Source organism: Balaenoptera borealis (genome assembly GCF_965194805.1).
Source record: "Balaenoptera borealis genome assembly, chromosome: 16".
Classification (NCBI taxonomy): domain Eukaryota; kingdom Metazoa; phylum Chordata; class Mammalia; order Artiodactyla; family Balaenopteridae; genus Balaenoptera; species Balaenoptera borealis.
This window is the reverse complement of record NC_138872.1, coordinates 58,783,775-58,798,731: the sequence shown is the minus strand read 5'-3', so window position 1 is coordinate 58,798,731 and position 14,957 is coordinate 58,783,775. Positions and strand designations below refer to the sequence as shown.

Here is a 14,957-nt window from a genome sequence, read left to right as displayed (position 1 = left end):
AATAAATTCATTTGTGTCATATTTTAGATTCCACATTAAGTGATAGCATATGATATTTGTCTTTGACTTACTTCACTCAGTATGTTAATCTCTAGGTCAATCCATGTTGCTGCAAATGGCATTATTTCATTCTTTTTTATGGCTGAGTAGTATTCCATTATGTATACATATATACCACAACTTCTTTATCCGTTCATCTGTCAATGGACATTTAGGTTGATTCTATGTCTTGGCTATTGTGAATAGTGTTGCTATGAACATTGGGGTGCATGTATCTTTTCAAATTAGAATTTTCTGTGGATATATGCCCAGGGCTGGGATTGCTGGATCATATGGCAATTCTATTTTTAGTTTTTTCAGGAACCTCCATACTGTTTTCCATAGTGGCTGCACCAACTTACATTGGGATTAATTTTATAAATGGTCAGATCCTTAGGAAATATTTTCCTGTTTGATCACGTTTGCTTTGTTACGCGGCAGGGCAGCAGGGACTGTGTTAATGACTACTCAGACAGTGGGCTTACTCTGGTGCTGTGAAATCCCCAGGGCACTGCCTGGTGGCTGGGGGATCCGGAACAGCATTTTAGCACACACACAGCTACTCTTTCCTGCCCTGGTGCCTGCCGTGTGCTGCTTCGAAGACTTGCCATGCTTTTCTAAATGAGGGATTTTAAGTGGTCCTCACCTCTTCTCCTCCACAAGGAATATCTGTCATCTGGATGCAACAGAGAAGAGCTTCTCCTGCAAAACTTTGTCCAGTAAAGTCTCTAGGCAAAGGAAAGATGGGGAGAGCTGTTTAAGATTGTCTAAAACCCCATGAAAAGTTGCTTATTTTTCATTTTCCTCGTGCTTTGTCACTGACAAATTTGAATTTCTTTCACCCTCTGTAGCACATCTCCTCTGGGCTTTAAACGCTACTCCGTGCGCCACCGTGCCCCGTGAAAATGTTGGTGCTTCTGGCTTTCATCATCCTCTTCCACATCACGTCTGCGGCGTTGCTTTTCATTGCCACCATCGACAACGTAAGTTCCCTTTCCTTTTGACCATCCCAGAACCCCTGGATCCTAGAGTCGGTAGAAGTAGGATTGAGAACTCCCCCAAGGTGATTATAATTTGGGGTTATCCTCTCTACCAAGCACACCCATCTCCTCAGCCCGGGCCCGAGGACTCTTGGCCTAAGTGTGGCGGTTCGAAGCATCACATGTGTCTGGACGGGCAGGGACCTTGGTCCTCTCATCCCTGAGTCCCCCACAGAGCCTGGGAAGATGCCTTGGCTGTAGGAAGCCCTATGAGGATGTGGCTTAAATTCAGCTCTCTGCAGGTCATTTTCTTAACCGTGGCACGGTTGTCATTTGGGGCTGGATCATTCTTTTTGTAGATGTTTAGCAGCATCCTCGGTCTCTACCCACGTGATGCCAGCAGCACTCTAGCCCCTAGTTGTAATGCCCAAAAATGTCTTCAGATATTGCCAAGTGTCCCATGGGAGGCAAAATCACCCTTGGTTGAGGACCATTGCCCTAGATCTCCCAGATGACCCATCCCAGGTGATCTTTGCCCCCTCCTGTCTCTGACATCTCCTTACTGACAGGATCCCTTGTTGCCAGCCCACCCGGCCATGCCCTTCCCAGCAGAGCTCATGCTTGGAACTTTCCCCATTCTGCCCATGAGCCCATGAAAAATTTAGTTCTTTCCTTGAGTGTCCAGCTCACAGCCGTATAGCATTTGATAAATAACCTATGGGCATAGATTAACATCCCTCCTGGCAGGAAATGAAGCTTTTTACCAGAGATGCCCTATGGCCCACACCCTGATCCAAAGGCCTGGCTTCAATCCTGATGGTTTCAGATTGTGGAGACATTTAGAGTCAGAAAGTCTGCTCAGAAAGCCAAAAAGTGCACCTACAAGCAACCATCCAGTCTGGCTACATATAGACTCCTGTCAATTAATCATCAAAATAACAACAGCACGGACCAGGACAACACCTGTCACTTAGGGAGTACTTACTCTGGCAGTGCGTATGCGCGGCCCTTTTATGTGCGTCATCTCATCTGATCCCCCTCTCAGGTCTACAAGGTAGGTCCTCTCCTGGCACTATTTTATGATGAGGAAAATGGGCCTCAGGGCGTTTAGGGGGCCTGCTGGAATTGACATGGCAGGAAGTGGCAGAGCTGGGATTTGAAGCGTTCCAGAGGCTCCTGGCTCTACATCCTGTAAGGATCCTGTAAGGAGTGCAGTGATTGGGTTTGGGTTCCTGGAGGTTCTAGAAGAGCTGTCATGAGTGGCCAGGGCAGGGACCACGTTGATGCTGTAAGTTAAAGTCCCGGGGACCTACCATTATCCAAAGGGCCCACTCTCTGTGAACTAAGTGGTTTTGAATGTTCTTTTAGAATCTTTTTCTATTGCTTTCATCTAGTCCCTTGGGATCCTGAAAAGGTCCCAGACATAGTGAAAGGGATAGATTAACATTAAGGGCAGAAAAGCCATCAGCCACAGCACCAGCTAATCCTGTGGGTGTTTCTGTTACCATGGCCCTTACTGAGAAGACACAGGTGGGCATTTTGGCCATTCGGTGAGTCATGCGGTTCTTCGTTGTGAGTTAGGAATTGCGCTTGGCACTGTCATTAGGCACGTAGTGGGAGCTCAGTGACCGACTGTTGCCTGGATGGGCGTGGGGTCGGGGGGAGATTCCAGTCTTCGGGTGGACGGAAAGCAGAAGGAGGCCCATCTGGGGGCAAAAGAGCGGCAGGAACACAGAGAGAAACGGAAGCCTTTGGATGGAAAGCAGGGGGGTCTTCTGTCTGATTATTTCACCCGTAACAGGCTCTGCCCGCTAGATCTCATCCTTTCCCTCCTCCCCTCCCGCATCGCCCCTGCAGTTCTGGTGGAATTCACCACTGGCTGCTCTTAGCACCACCAGCTGAGCCTCACCTCCTCGCCCACATCCTGGGAGGGCCTGGACCTTCCCTTTCAGCAGACTAGTGGAATGGGTGTCACCTGGGAGCCTGTTAGAAATGCAGACTCTCAAGCCCCACCCCAGACCTCTTGAATCAGAATCCGCATTCTAACCAGATCCCCAGGTGACCTGTGTGCACACCGCAGGTTGAGAAGCACCGGTCCCGAATTTTCATTTACTCCTGTGCCTCACCTGATTAGGGGCTTGTGTTTTCATAATGAACGAACAGCCTTTCCCTGTGTTTCCATTTCGTGTTACAGGCCTGGTGGGTAGGAGAGGAGTTTTTTGCAGATATCTGGAGAGTATGCGTGAACAACACGAATTGTACAGAAATCGATGACTCCATTCAAGGTGGGTGTGAAGCTGATGGGAAAGCACTGAGTGACAAAAGATCCCTCGGGAGAAAGCCTTCCCTGTTGTCTGACTCCTCACCCCTCCTTCAACACAGCCTGTGCAGAGAGGGGCCTGGCTGCTGCTCAGGGCATGCTGAGCAGGGGTCAGCATAAGCTGGGGACAGGAGGGGGTGGGGAAGCCAGAGGCCAGAGGGCACCAACTCCAGGAATGCTGGGCCCCACCCTTCTCTTCTCTCTTTCTTGGCCAAGCAGAGCTTCCCTCCCTCACCCCTTCTCAGCTTCCGCCCTCATCTAAAATCTTCTCCCCACACCTCTAAATAGGCTCAGAGACATCTGTGTTACTTCCCTGCATCTGAGCAGCCTAATGGGCAGAAACCTGAGAGCTGGCTCCTTTAAGAGCTATGTGACCTTACCTTGGGCAGGTCATGTGAGTGCTCAGACTCTCAATAGCCTCAGCTGTACATGCAGGTGACAGCAATGCACCTGCCATGCCTGTCCCTGTACAGGAGCCACAGTAGACAAAAGGGCTTTGCAAATACAGAAAATCGCACCTAAAAACGTGCCAACCCCTCTCCTTCACTGTGGAGTGAATGGGTTGGTTTTCTGTTGTAGAACTGATAGAAGATGCATTTTGGCTCCCAGTGCCTGATAAAATACTGGATGCCCAGTTAAATTTGATATCTCACATAAACAACTAATAATTTAGTATAAGTATGTCCCAAATATTACATGGGGCATACTTATACTAAAAAAATAGTTTTTGTTTACCTGATATTCAAATTTAACGAGCATCCTGTTTTTACGTATTTTTTCCTGGAATCCTATTTAGAGAGCAAGGGACCTTGATCACTGGGTCCTAAAGTCTCGCTATTCCATCAATAACAATGTCAACATTCATAATAAAAGCAAAAATACCAATAGAAGGCATCATTTATTGAAGGTTTACTGGGAGGCATTGGGCTAAGTCCTTTACATAAGTGACTGTTGGCCCTGTTTTAAGATGGGGAAACTGAGACACAGAGAAGAAACCCAAGTTCACAAAGTCAGGAGTAAATGATGGAGTTAGGATTCCAGTCTAGACATGACCAACTCTGAAGCCTGCATTCTAAAACACATAATGCAATCCACGCCACCTCCGCTCTGGGTCTGTTTCTCTGCTGTGCTAACCCTTGAACCTGGAAACAGCCATTCTTCCCTGTTGGAGCCCCATCGTTGCCAGGGTGCCTCGTCAGCTGGGAGCACTGGCTGTGCTCTGAGGCCATGTTTCCAAGCTTCTGTCGTTTGCATACAACATCCCCTATGTGCATGTCTTACCTCTTATTTTTCTTTATTTTTTTAAATTGAAAAAAATTTTTTTTTGGCTGCGCCATGCGGCTTGCAGTTCCCTGAGCAGGGGTTGAACCTGGGCCCCCTGCAGTGGAAGCGCGGAGTCCTAACCACTGGACCACCAGGGAAGTCCCTTATTTTCCTTTAAAATAACTAGCTGGCAAACTACCAGCCAGATTCAGTCCAATGAGCTAAGAATGGTTTTTATGTTTTTAAAGCATTGTAAAAAGAAACAAGCAAAAAAACCCCCAAAATAAGACAATGAACAAGGGACTGTATGGCCACAAAGCCTAGAATATTTACTGTCTGGCCTTTACAGAAAAACCATGCCAACACCTGCTTTAAAACAGTTCCTTTTTCCCTACATAAATTTATTTTAAAGGGAACTTTATCTGCCTATTGTAAGTGATACACTGGTATGACTTACCATAAAAGAAAGAAAACATTAAAAAAAAAAAAAACTACATTGAAAACCAAATGATGTTATTAAATTCTGAACAGATTCACTTGCCTTTTGATGCCTTTGAATCTGTTTCTGATTCTTTCCTGGTTAAAAACCAAAACCACCACCAACACCCAGATACTGGCAGGTGTTACAAAAGTGCAAAAGCACCAGGTATAGAGCTCCTCCTCCTCCTTGGGGTCCTTGGACGAATTTAAACACGATCAAAGGGAACATTCCTCTCTTTAGGTGAGGTTTGGTTGTTCGGTGACCTGGTTAGGTTCCACCTACGTTCATCTCATCAGCCAACAGTGGTACATGCTGCACCCACCCCCCAGCTTTGAGAAACTCTGCTCTAAAAAAAATGAATCCATCTTTTTCTCTAAAGCCTTTGTCTTAGTCCATTCGGGCTGCTAAGACAATACCATAGATGGGGTGGCTTGAACAACAGATACTTATTTCTCACAAGGTGCCAGCAGATCCAGTGTCTTGTGAGGCCTCCCTTCCTGGTTTGCACACAGCCACCTTCTTGTTGTGTCCTCACCATGCAGAGAGCAGAGAGCAAGACAAGCTATTGTGTCTCTTATAAGGGCACTCATCCCATTAATGAGGGCTCCACCCTCATGACCTAATCACCTCCCAAAGGCCCCCACCTCCTAATACCATCCCATTGGGGGTTAGGATTTCAACATATGAATTTGGGGGGGGATACAAACATTCAGTCTACAGCAGCAGCCATGTTTTCCATATTTGCCCCATCACCTGGGGTACTTGCTAAAAATACAGATTCCTGGTGCCCATCCCAGAATGACTGTATCATAATCTCAGAGGAAGAGGCCCAGGAATCTATTTTAAGAAGCCCCTAGGTGATTCCTGGGATTGGGCAAAGTTGGGAAGCTCTGCTCTAAGCCAGAGGGTCACAACCTTGGCCCCATGTTGGAATTCCCTGGAGGACTTTACATGCCCTGTCCCCCTTCTTGTCTGATCCCAACACCAGAGATTCTGATGTATTTCACCTCAGGGTAGCCTGCAGGATTTTTATTTTTAATGGAGCTATAATTTACAAACAAGGAAATGCACACTTGTTAAGGGCTCAATTCAAAGTTTTGACAATTATATATACACCCATGTAACTATCATCCAAAGCAAGATAGAGAACATTCCCATCACCTCAGAAAGTTTCCTCGAGCCCTTTTCCACTCACTTCCCACCACCCCCTGCCCCAAGGAACAGGGTTTCTGACTTCTGTCACCATGGTTCTCTCTCTCCTGCTCATGGGCTTCATATGAAATCATGTGTGTGTATGTGTGTGGGGGGGGGGGGTCTGGCTTCTGTTCTCACCGTAGGGAATGGCGAGGGGGCTAGATGCTCTCTGAGAGATCCAATGGACCAGGATCCATTGCTGTAAATGTTGGATTAAGTACTTACAAATCATGCTTCCCTCCAGTCAGTTTCAGGTAAAATTGAAAAAAGAAAAAAAGAGGATTTGTCCTTAGGTTTTCCTCTGCAGCTCTGGGCGCTGTTCCCTCACCTGTCTTAGCTGCATCCTGGTGATAACATCCAGCCCTTACACAGGACTCCCTTTTTGCTAGCACTGCCTGAAACCCTTACATAGTTGAGTTCATTCCATGTTCCCCCACCGATGAGGTGGGAGCTATTACTATCCCCATTTTACAGGTGAGGAAACTGAGACCCACACAAGGTGGCTCCAGTCCCTGCACTTGACCCCTTCATAGCCTCACCTGTGTCCTTCCCACATGCAGTGCCCTCCACCCAAGACCAGCTCCTTTCTTCCCTGAAAATTCCCGGTGCTGAGCCCCAGGCTCTCATGCCCCACTCACTAAAGCTAATCTGAAAAAGCCCTCACTTTCCCTTTTCCTAAATAACAATCACAAGGCTCACTCTCTTAGAGGGTATTTTGTGTCCACAGAACACTTCCAGAAGGTCCCTCAGCCCCATGAGCCCTGTATCTCCAAGAATGCCTTTGGAGGTCTTTATACGGTGCAGACCCCCAATCCTGACGCAACCCATCCCATTCCAGCTTCTTGATCCAGAATCTGCCAGGTTGGAACCTGAGGATTTGTACTTTAAATAAAAAACCTGACCATGAGCCAGGCACTTGGGGGCAATACCCAAAGCAGGAAGACTGCAGAGTGGGTGGTTCTTGCTCCATTTTCCAGATAAGGATGTTGGAGATCATCTGGTCAATTGCACAAATGGACACTGGAGGGAGGGGGTGTCAGGAAGACTCCTTGGCTGCCCTTGTGCTCATTCTGTGCAGATGAAAGCCTGGTGCCCTTTTGCTTCCCATCATCCCTGCTCTGGAGCTGTCACTGTGCACCCCAGGGGCCCGGGTGGTCTGTGGTCCTCAGTCATGAGCTCTTGCCCTTTCCCCACAGAATTCTCCACAGTGCAGGCAGTCCAGGCCACCATGATCCTGTCCACCATTCTCTGCTGCATTGCCTTTCTGATCTTCGTGCTCCAGCTCTTCCGCCTCAAGCAGGGAGAGAGATTTGTTTTAACCTCCATCATCCAGCTTATGTCATGTAAGTAAAATGATGGACTTCCTGGAGTAAACACTCTCTTCCCAGCCAATCATGAGTAGAAGCCGGGAGGAGTGTGGCAGGTGAGGACTTGGAAAGGAGAGGTTGGCAGCTGTGCCACGGTGGGATGTTTTATACTTCAGACTTCAGATTTAGTTAGGGGGTCAAGAAAGGCGTCCTGAAGACATGAAGCCTGAGCTGGGATCTCTAGGGTAAGTAGGAGTTGCTGTCTTGGTACAGAGAAGCATAGGTCCCCCAAGGAAAATCTGGGTACTTAACCTCATCCTACCACTAATATCTGTTAGTGTTGGTGATTCAGTGAGGATGCTTTTGGCTGCAAGTAAGAGAAAAATCCAGTAACAATGACTTTGGCCACAAAAACCTTTACTTTTTTTATATAACAAATCGCTTAAAGGTGGAAGGTGTCAGAGTTGGTTTGGCAGCTCAGCATCATCATCAAGAAGCCCCACTCCTTCCATCCTTCCATGCTGTCATCTTCAGAGTGTCAGTGATGACCTCATGGCCCCCAAAAGGCTGCTGCAGCTCCAGACATTCATCCTGGCCTCACAGTTTCTAAAACAGTAAGCAAGGGAAAATAACAGCAACAAAAAAAATGCTTTCTCCTCCCACATCTCCCTCTTTTCAGGGTATTATATTTTTCTTTTTTTTTTTTTTAGATTTTTAGAAATTTCATGTAATGTCTGAAACATTTATATTAACATATTTCCATACAAATAACCCAATGAAAGTTTAGTATTAGTTGTTTTGTTTGTTTGTTTTTTTATACTGCAGGTTCTTATTAGGCATCAATTTTATACACATCAGTGTATACATGTCAATCCCAATCGCCCAATTCAGCACACCACCATCCCCACCCCACCGCAGTTTTCCCCCCTTGGTGTCCATGGACATATGGACACCAAGGGTATTATATTTTTCACTGAAGGATTTTCTGTGGCCAGAACTGGGACACATGGAACCATAAACTATAGCAAGTAAACAGGAACAGGATTGCCAAGAGGGGTTGGCAGACTATGGCCCATGGGCCAAATCTGGCCCACTGCCTGTTTTCGCAAATAAAATGTTATTGGAACACAGCCCCGCCCGCTCATTTATGTATCACCCATAGCTGCTTTCACGCTGTGACAGCAGAGTTGAGTAGTTGCAACAGAGACCGTACGTGGCCTGCAAAGCAGACTACTTCCTGCCTGGCTGACCGATGGCTTGGACCAATTATGACCCTCTGGGCTGGGTAGCTGGCTGCCCAAACAACATTGAGTTCAGCTAGCAAGAATGGGAAGCAAAATGGCTACAGGGTAGGCAGCAATATTCTGCTACAAAATATTAGTTGTAATCTTTCCAAGAGACTAAAATAAATACCTACTAATAACAAAAACTGAAGTTTGTCTTCAGCTCTGACCATAGTCCCCTCAGGTCCCTGGTGCATGCTGTGGTCTGTGATTTATTTGGACCCTGGCTTTCTTCCGACAGGCCTGTGTGTCATGATTGCAGCTTCCATTTATACAGACCAGCGCGAAGACATTCACAAGAACAACTCAAGACTGTACGCCCTGACCTCGGACGGCAGCTATGGCTACTCCTTCATCCTGGCCTGGGTGGCATTTGCTTTCACCTTCATCAGCGGCCTCATGTACCTGATACTGAGGAAGCGCAAATAGAGCCCAGGAGCTGGGTCGCTTTCGCTGCGTACAGAATCCACGTTCAGATAACCGTTTTGTATATAATCAATTTTTTTTGTGGTTTTTCTAGCAAACACATTGTTTCCTTTAAAAGCCAAAAGAAGAGAAGAATTTTTGCATTCTTGAGATCAGAGAATAGACTATGAAGGCTGGAATTCAGAAATCCTGCCCATCCGAAAGACTCAACACAACAAAGCCAAAAATCCAGCAATGCTCAAATCCAAAAGTGTTCAGCAGGATCTTTCTTAACCATGGGGATGTCATGTGATGTGACAAGAGGCCAAGAAAGCCAGGTCTCGGGGGACATCTTCCCCTAGGTTTGGGCTACGCTGAGCCCCCCTCACCTCAGCTTCCCTTCCTGAATCTCTCTGTGTTAGTGGTAGAAGGTGGAGTGAGGGGGGTCCAGGTAAGGGAGGAAACCTCCTCAGATGTTTAGCCACGTTCTACATGAGAAACAGGTATAGCCCCTGGTGTTCTGTCTACATCCAGACCAGAGCCCCGACCCTCCTGTAATGGGCTGGGTCCAGAAAGTGCCACCAGATTTGCTGACAAAGTCACCTGCTTGCCTTAGGGAAGGTGAGTTTTAACCTGGGTTTCAGATTTAGGCTCACCCTAATCTCAGCATGTGACCCCTAGGGCACCTTGTAAAATGCAGGCTATCACGGTCCCTCCCTAGACCTACAGAATCAGTCTTCAGGGATGGGGCCGGGGAACCTGCATTTCTAACAAGCTCCTTGGTGATGCTCAGGTGCCTTAAGATTGAAGACCACGGTCCCAGGGCCAGGTGAGCAGAGCTGCCTCACAAATGTTAAAGATCTCATCATGTCGAGATGGGGAGGTGGGTCTAGACGCCACTGGAGGCCCAAACCTTGGCCTCCATCAGCTATTCATTCTTCACTGTCTCTTGCACCGCTGCTCACATCTGGACCACCCAAACTCCAGTCCCAGGCCTTGATCCCGATAGCCAGACACCCTGGGATGGGGGTGCAGCCTCCTCCCTACCCGAATTCAGAAGGCCTTTTCCTTCTCTCCCTGGCCTGCCTTCAAGACTGCCTGGCCTCTACTAACCCCCATTTCTGGAGCCTCAGAGGACCATTCACCATTCCTTCGTTCATCCGTCAACATAAATGATGGGATGCTTGTGCCAGGCACAGGGGAAACCATGTCGAGACAGTCTCTCTCCTCGTGGGGCTCATTGTCTAGCGGAGGAGACAGATTAAAAACCAATTAGGAAAACGAATTACAAAGAGCAGTCAAGGCTGCAGAGAACACAACCAAGGATTCAGAAGAGAGGCCCGTGGGGTGGGCGGGAGGGAACCTGCCCTATGCCTGCCTGTTAAAAGCATTTAGGATTTAGATCAGCCTAAATATCACTCCACTCAGCCCGAGCAAGGTGGCACTGATGGGGCGGTGCTGTGTGCGTTACACCCGGAGAACACTTCCTTCCCTGGAGGGGCCCAGGGTCCTGACAGCGAACGAAGCCCTGGGAGGGTCCCAGATTGCCGTGGTTCTCAAACTTCAGTGGGTACAAGTGCCTCTCGGGAGATGCTGCCTGCTAGGGTCTGGGTAAGTGCCGCCAGGGATTCAGAGACTGTACTGAGGGGTAGGGCTCTGGGGAGCTGGTCCTCAGTGCTGTGAGGTGTGTGGCAATGCGGGGGCCTCGGGAAGTGCCTACGGGAGAAGCTCTTTGCACCTCACTGTCTTTTCCCTTGTGTGTCGTGAGCCTGCTGTGGGGAGGTGCGCCTGGGACCCGTCTGCGCATGTCAGCACTGGCACCATGTAAATGACCTTCTGCTACGTGGGGCAGTGGTTTGCCCTCAGTGCAGTTCCAGTGGAGCTGGGGAAATGCCTGCTTTGAGTCGTTTAGGGCCACCGTGGATACCTCTTTAGTGCAGGACTGGGTTTTCTCTCCATCTACCCATTCACTCATTCATTCATTCGGCTTCAACAGAGTATTAAATGCTTACTGTGTTCCAAGCACTGTGCAAGGCTCTGAAAACACAGGGGCAAGCAAATCCAGACATCTTGCCTGAGACAGGGCCCCTCCCACAGGGAGGCCACCAGCACAGTACAGGGGGACATGGGGCCAGAGGCAGGACAAATGGTCACTTCTTGCCTCAATGGAAAACTCATTAGTCCTGTTTTGGGTAGGAGTGCGGGTCACACCCCTGGGGTTGGCAGGATGCTTCGTATACCTCGTGGAGGAAGGTGGGTCTAAGTGCCCCAAGCTTTCTGCTCAGGCGGCTTTTCTATAATTCCCTGGTAGTCACAATGGAAACAAACAAAACCCCTTAGAACCAGAAATCTGGAAAGCCTTATCCCCAAGCAATGCATGAATTTCCTTCCCCAAAAAACTTCGGGAGTGGGTATCTGAAATGACCCATGGATTTTCCTGGCTGGTCTCCACTACTGTTTAGCATTCAGCGCCCACGTCCATCTGTGATGCCGGGGCTTTTTGCGAAACAGGAGTGCTGCCTTTCCCCCTGTGGTGTGACGTGCCCTGGGGAGGTGGGAAAGAGGGGATGGCATGAGTGAGAAAGTACCCAGCCTTCTTACCCGTCAGTAGGTTCAGCCCTTACTTGGTGCTTATGATCAGTTATTCACAGACAACAACAAAGACAATTAGCTAAGACATCCAAGAAGCGAATATTAGGACCAAATATAGTACTGGTAACAACTGCATTTGAGGGAACTATAGTTTGCATATTTTAGGACATTTTTATAAAGTACTGTAATTCGTTCATTGAGGGGCTATGGATGGAGACAGACTAACTCATTTTTGTTACTTGCATTAAAATTACTTCGGGTCTCTGTTCAAATGAGTTTGGAGAATGCTTGATTTGTTGCTCTGCGTGAATGTTGCGCATACCCGAATACAGGGAAATTGGAGACATCCCCCCACCCTGCCACACACTCTGTGCTATGGGTTGTGTGCCTGTGCGCATCCCTAATCAAGCTGAAGTCCTAGGATGCTCTATATTCACTGGTGATGAAGAAACCTAGACCCCCAAGCCCATACGTAAGCACACTAAACACGGTAGCTTGAATAGAAGCTGTAGCATCATTTAAAATCTGCCTGGGTGGGAATTACTAAACTTGCTAATAGTTGAAAGGTTACTTGCAATACAGCAAGTTGGATAGTTTTGTATATTGGGGGGCAGTGGTGATGGGGAGATGCTAGGGAAAGGCGTAGAGATTAAGTTTGAATCTTGTTCGGGGGACAAATGTGATTTTAGGGTAGTTAGATACTTTCTACTTAATGTGCCTTTAAAGTAGTCCATTTTCTATGTTTTGTATAATCTGAAACTGTACATTGAAAAATAAAGTTTAAAACCAAATTGCCCGGAGCAACAGACTCTAATGTTCCCAGCGGTGCCAGTATCTAGAGGAAGAAGCTGCTGTCTGGAGTGGCAAGGGGTCATTTGATTTCTCCTCAAGATCATAACATGTGGCTTTTACAGTGAGCCAGGGATGTCTGACGATTGGTCATAGGACAATTTCCCACTCCCTCTGCGGTTTTCATGGGCCAGCTTCCTGGACGAATGAGTGGCAGTGGCACAGGAGCCAACACCTTGAAGGGCCCCCATGCTTGGTTAATGATCTGCTAGCCCTGTCTTAAAATTCTTAATGATATTTGGACAAAAACAGCCCCACATTTTCATTTTGTGATGGTCTCCGCACGTTATGTAGCCGGTCCTGTTCTTCAGTTTGTATTTAGTAAGACTTTTGCTTTAAAGAGTTTGGTGATGATGAAAATAAGACTATTGTAATAGCGCACTCTCCAGAAAAAAGAAAGAAAGAAAGAGAGAGAGAGGAAGGAAGGAAGGAAGGAAGGAAGGAAGGAAGGAAGGAAGGAAGGAAGGAAGAAAAATTCAACCAGAGAGAGAGCGCTTTCATTTTAACCTAAGGAATGCCCAAAGTAGTAAAAGCGCTCTATCTCGGGAACCCACATTTCCTTGTCTCCACACAGGGGTTGCTGTCTATATTCTTCGTGTTTCTAAATTTTTTTGTTTTTTTTCCATGTGGCAAGTGGATATTGTTCACCCCAGAGCACTCAGTTTTATGTTTCTTCCAGTCAGGAAATCAACCTATCATTCATTCACCAAATATTCGTGGCATAACATATGGTTTATCCAGGAGAATGTTCCATGTACACTCGAGAGGAAAGTGTATCCTGCTGCTGTGGGATGGAATGTTCTATCAGGTCCATTTGCTCTCAAGTGTAGCTCAAATCCAATGTTTCCATATTGATTTTCTGTCTAGATGATCTATCCATTGTTGAAAGTGGGGTATGGAAGTCCCCTACTGTTAGTGTATTGCTGTCTAATTTCTCCCTTCACATCTATTAATATTGGCTTTGTATAGGTGCTTCGATGTTGGGTACATAAATATTTATAATGATAAAGGGGTCAATTCATCACAAGGATTTTGTAAATATTTATTCACCAAACATTTGTGTACAAATTATGGCATAAGCACTGGGCTAGTTGTCAGGTACATCATGATAAACTTAGTCCCTGCTCTGATCTAGACTATTTTAGTCCCAATTTCCCCCCCAAAGAAGTGACAAGAAAAATAGTAGTTGGTGACACATGAAAATTATATGCAATTGAAATGTCAGTGTCCATAAAGAAGGTTTTGTTGGAACACAGACGCGTCTGTTTAGATACTGGGTATGGATGTCTTCACGCTATAGTGGCAGAGTTACCACACAATTCACATGGCCTGCAAAGCCTTCAGTACTCTCTGGCTAGTAGAAAATGTTGCCATCCATCCCCTGGTTTAATCAGGTAAGAAGGAACTGTCTTTTTTCTAGGTCTTTTTTTAGGAACAAGAAGAGATTTCCCAGAAGCCCTTTAGCAAACTCTCCCTGGTGTCATTGGCTTGAGGATTCCAGTTTTCACGCTTAACCCAATCACTGGCAGAGGTAATTAAATTACCACGCTTAGCATTGGCCTCCGAGCTGGGGGTCAGATTCCTTCAGTGAGGGATAGACTTACGAACCACACTATTAGGAAAGAAAAGAGGGGATTGACTGTGAGCTGGGCAACCAAATTATCTGCTCAAGTCCATCCCTTTGCTGTCTAAATCCATGCACAACGTTATAAGAGGTTTAAAAATTCTTATACATTCATGAAATGAACCAACCCCTTCCTGGGAGGTACACACCCTGAAGTCACAAGCACTCCAGGGTCACTTGGTGATGTGTTAATATCCTCTCATCAGGCCCAGTGTGTCTCCTCATGGCCCAGCAACCTCTGAGTAAAAGTTGTCATATACTCCCAAAGGCACCCAATATAGAATGGAGGAAAAGGAACAGGATCCCTACCATAAATGTTCCCCTTTGGAAACCGGATGAGCAGAATGAACATCAATGCCCAGTGGCGCACATTTAGTGCTGGTTACCAACACCAAGAACGCCCTTCCCTGGTGGGGAGTAAGATCCGGGCGTGGTCAATGCAGGGCCCTTGGTTCCGCTCAGAGGGACCATCTCTCTAGTCCGCAGTCCTCCAGGGTTGTATCTAAGACGGGCAGTGGGGAGGACGCCCTTCCCTCCTTCCTGTGGGCATGAAGCCTAGGGTCTCAGAAGCACCTCAGGGTTGGATAGTCACAGGAGGTTCTCGGTTCCTTTGGCCATGG

General features: G+C 47.2%; 1 protein-coding gene across 3 annotated transcripts in view; it reads left to right on the top strand.

The window, feature by feature from the left end:
* The window catches only part of EMP2 (epithelial membrane protein 2), a 39,242-nt gene extending 26,578 nt beyond the window's left edge, over positions 1 to 12,664 (top strand). For 2 of the 3 annotated variants that reach the window (XM_082360102.1, XM_082360103.1), the window contains 5 exons: positions 891 to 1,022; positions 3,214 to 3,304; positions 7,474 to 7,620; positions 8,033 to 8,198; positions 9,109 to 12,664. In XM_082360102.1, coding sequence (XP_082216228.1) covers positions 945 to 1,022; positions 3,214 to 3,304; positions 7,474 to 7,620; positions 8,033 to 8,198; positions 9,109 to 9,463 — 837 coding nt within the window. In that variant the 5' untranslated portion in view covers positions 891 to 944 and the 3' untranslated portion in view covers positions 9,464 to 12,664. The remainder of the gene's footprint in view (positions 1 to 890; positions 1,023 to 3,213; positions 3,305 to 7,473; positions 7,621 to 8,032; positions 8,199 to 9,108) is intronic. The other variant, XM_082360104.1, reaches the window with a different exon arrangement.
* The last annotated feature ends 2,293 nt before the right edge of the window (positions 12,665 to 14,957 follow it).